Source organism: Vigna unguiculata, chromosome 1 (genome assembly GCF_037176805.1).
Source record: "Vigna unguiculata cultivar grain cowpea cultivar isolate G323 ecotype 2 chromosome 1, ASM3717680v1, whole genome shotgun sequence".
NCBI classification, from domain to species: domain Eukaryota; kingdom Viridiplantae; phylum Streptophyta; class Magnoliopsida; order Fabales; family Fabaceae; genus Vigna; species Vigna unguiculata.
In genome coordinates, this window is record NC_140792.1 from 27,029,650 (window position 1) to 27,033,024 (window position 3,375).

Sequence of the window (3,375 nt, forward strand, 5' to 3'; positions counted from 1 at the left end):
AAAGTCTTAAAGGAAGACGATGTTAGGTATTTTGTTAGTTTTAATGTAAATATTATATGTATAATCATTAGGTTAGGATTATATATTTGATGTAAATATTAGATTGAATTTCATGTAAATATTAGGTTAGGATTACATTACAACTTTGAAAGAAAATATACATTTGTAGTTGTTCGGGATAATTATATGCAGGTTATGTATATGGTAAGGAGCACAAACGAATTTGTTATTTTAAAAAAAGTCACTTTTTATATTGGTTACACTAAAAAAAATGATATCTAGTGGTTGTTATTTTGCGGAGGTTATAAAAAACCCCACAAATTAGCATAAGCTTATAAAAAACCTTTATAAATTAACATAATTTAGGATGGTCTAGTAAATTGTCTAAAATGATAATAATAGTGACATTTTTGTATTCTATTTGTAGTGTTAAGGCCTCAACCAGTATAAAAAGTGCCTTTTTTTATATCAGTTAAGGCCACAATGGACATTTTCTATATTGATTATGGCCTTAACCGATATAAAAAAAGACACTTTTATATACCGATTATGACCTAAAGTGATATAAAAAGTCACTTTTATTACATAATTTTTCTTTTCCTAATGGATTTTTTATACTAATTTCAAAACTGGTATAGAAAATGAACATTCTTTATCGCCTATATTTATACTGAATCTGGAATCGATATAGAAAATCTTTTTTAACCGACATAAACAAATTTCCCTGGACTAGGTTAGAAAAAAAAAACAAAGGAACCTAATTGCTCTTCCTTCTATGGACTAACAAAACTCACTAGCTCTTTTTCTCTCTCTCATTTCCCATGGAGAATTGAACCCTATCTCAAAGTAACAAACAAGCAAGGTTATCTTTTGCTTTTTCCCTTCTAGTAAATATTCGTTTTTTTTTTTAACTCGTCTTTCTTATTTAAAAGATGATGGGGGCAAGAGTATCCTTCTTTTGATATTGGTTTCATTCATATTCCATCACTCTTCTCTATAAGAAATTCTAGATCTGCTTTATAAGAAGGCATATATAGCAGCAAGGTTCTCACCAAGAGCAAGAAAAGAGGTTAATCAATTCAGTGTGTTGATAGGTAAAAGACTTCTACAGAAGAACCTTTCATAGAATTGAACAAGGTGGATCGAAGGCATGGAAAGAGGCCTCTCCCTTCTGATCATGCATCAAGGGAGAATAGGGAAGGTTTCAACTTCCCTAGCCAACAAGGGGAGGAAGAACCTTCTTCATTCCCCTTTGTTCAACATCCAATCAATACTGCAGATGATAGCACCCCTTCTACATATGGCCAAATACCCACTTCTACCTTGATTGAGACACAGGACCCATCTCAGCACCCTTTAAATCAAGGTAAAAAATTTGCCAGGTTCATGCACTATCTTTATATTTTTCAATTTATATATTCATCTATGTCATACTATGCAACCCTATTTGTCAAAGATTTCACCAGGATCACTTTCTGTTCTCCTTTTTCAACTCCACACATATCTATATAGAAGTAGATTCTACAGAGATCTACTTATTTAAATGGGGTTTCAAAATATTTATGATTTTTTTTTTTGGCATCACTAGCACGAGTGCAATTTCCAAATCTGAATTGAAAAACAGAAAAAGAAAAATGAGGACATGTATGTCTTCTCTTTTTCTAAAAGGGTTGTTGGTTTGATGCACATGTAAAATATGTGTTTTAAACTTGCAAAGATAAACCAGTTGAAATGACACTCTCTAACACTCTCTTTATGTATCGATCTTGATCCCTTGAATGTTATTCTACAAGGTTGGTGTGGTGTGTATGTTGTTATAATGATTGTGGGGACAAAGAGTTAGGTATTTTCAGTGAGCAATATTTTCCATTGGTGCTTTAATTTGTTAGGGTGGCTGTGTTTTGGTAAATGAGAAATTGGACGAAACGAAAAGAAAAGTGTGTGTGTGTGCCTAACCAAAGCATTGTTGTGCAATAATTGAAAGGGAGAAAAAGACACTATCGTGGAGTTCGGCAGAGACCGTGGGGGAAATGGGCTGCCGAAATCCGCGACCCTAAAAAGGCTGCTAGAGTGTGGCTTGGCACGTTTGACACGGCAGAGGCTGCAGCTGCTGCTTATGATGCTGCTGCTTTGAAGTTCAAAGGATCCAAAGCAAAGCTCAATTTCCCTGAACACCTTCTTCTTGCTTCAATACCACCTTCTTCACCTTCATCTTCACCTTCACCTCAAACTATTAACACCAATAACAGTTATTATGCTTCTTTTTCTTCACCTCTTGCACCTCATGCACCAACACCATCACCACCACCACCACTTTATCAACCACAACCCTTACCATCACAGGAAGAAGCGTTTCCAAACCTAATGCAGTACGCACAGCTTCTTTGGAGTAGGGACGATGATGATCTACAACGTGTTGCTTCAGGCCTTCACCATGACTCTTTCTACGATTCCAGTTCTTCAACTTTGTTCTCTTCCTCCTCCACTTCTTCTGTTGTGACTGAATCTGATCAACGGATTGGAGGTGACACCAGTGGCTTCAAGGATTCTTGCTTTTCTAGAGGGAGTGATTTTCATGCCAAGAATTGAACACAATGCTGTGCTGTGTGTTCAAAACCTAGCTGCTTTTTCTGTCTATTGGTTTCATAATTCAAATAATGGTTCTTTTACTTCAGGTAAACTCACATTTTCACATCAGAAGTGTCAGTAAAGGAGTCATATATATGTTTCTGATATTATATTATATTATATTATATATGTTCTTACAAACCATGGTTGGTAAATTGATTAGTGTGTGTTTTTAAGTTTATCTGTTACAGGCATAATTATTATCATGTTTCTGACCAGATAACTATATGTATAACTATTTCAATTATAAAACTTGGTTTTTCAGTTATTTATTAGATATGATACTTATATAATAATTTCTACAACATTAGTTTTCTGTTTATATACTCACATAGAAATTGACACCTAAAGAAGAAATAATAATATAAAAGTATATTGTATGAATTTCTGTAAAACATATATTTCTCTTCCTTTTTTAGGCCAATGGTTATAAAATTAATGGAAAAGTATTCACACTGAAATTATAGAGAAAAAAGAAACACTGATATCATTAGTTGTTGTATTAAAAAATGAGTTAAATGTGTTTTTTGTCCTTAAGTTTGAGTAAATTTTGAAATTGGTTTCTCTTCAAAATTTTATACCAATTTATTCGTTCATCTTTTGAAATATGTAAATTTAGTTTTTCTTACCAAATTTTATTATATTTATTTGACATTTTAAACGTATTTTATGATAATATTTGAGTTAATATTGAAACAAAAATGTGTCAAACAGTGTAAACAATTCAAATACTATCATGAAATGCAC

General features: G+C 32.7%; 1 protein-coding gene across 1 annotated transcript; it reads left to right on the forward strand.

Annotated features, from left to right (window-relative positions):
- Nucleotides 1–1,098: 1,098 nt before the first annotated feature.
- Nucleotides 1,099–2,769, forward strand: LOC114189743 (uncharacterized; the record flags this gene model as incomplete). Its single annotated transcript, XM_028078417.2, has 2 exons — nucleotides 1,099–1,366; nucleotides 1,985–2,769. Coding segments are annotated over 2 exons (873 nt in total), but the record flags the coding sequence as incomplete, so codon positions are not given.
- Between the last annotated feature and the right edge of the window lie 606 nt (nucleotides 2,770–3,375).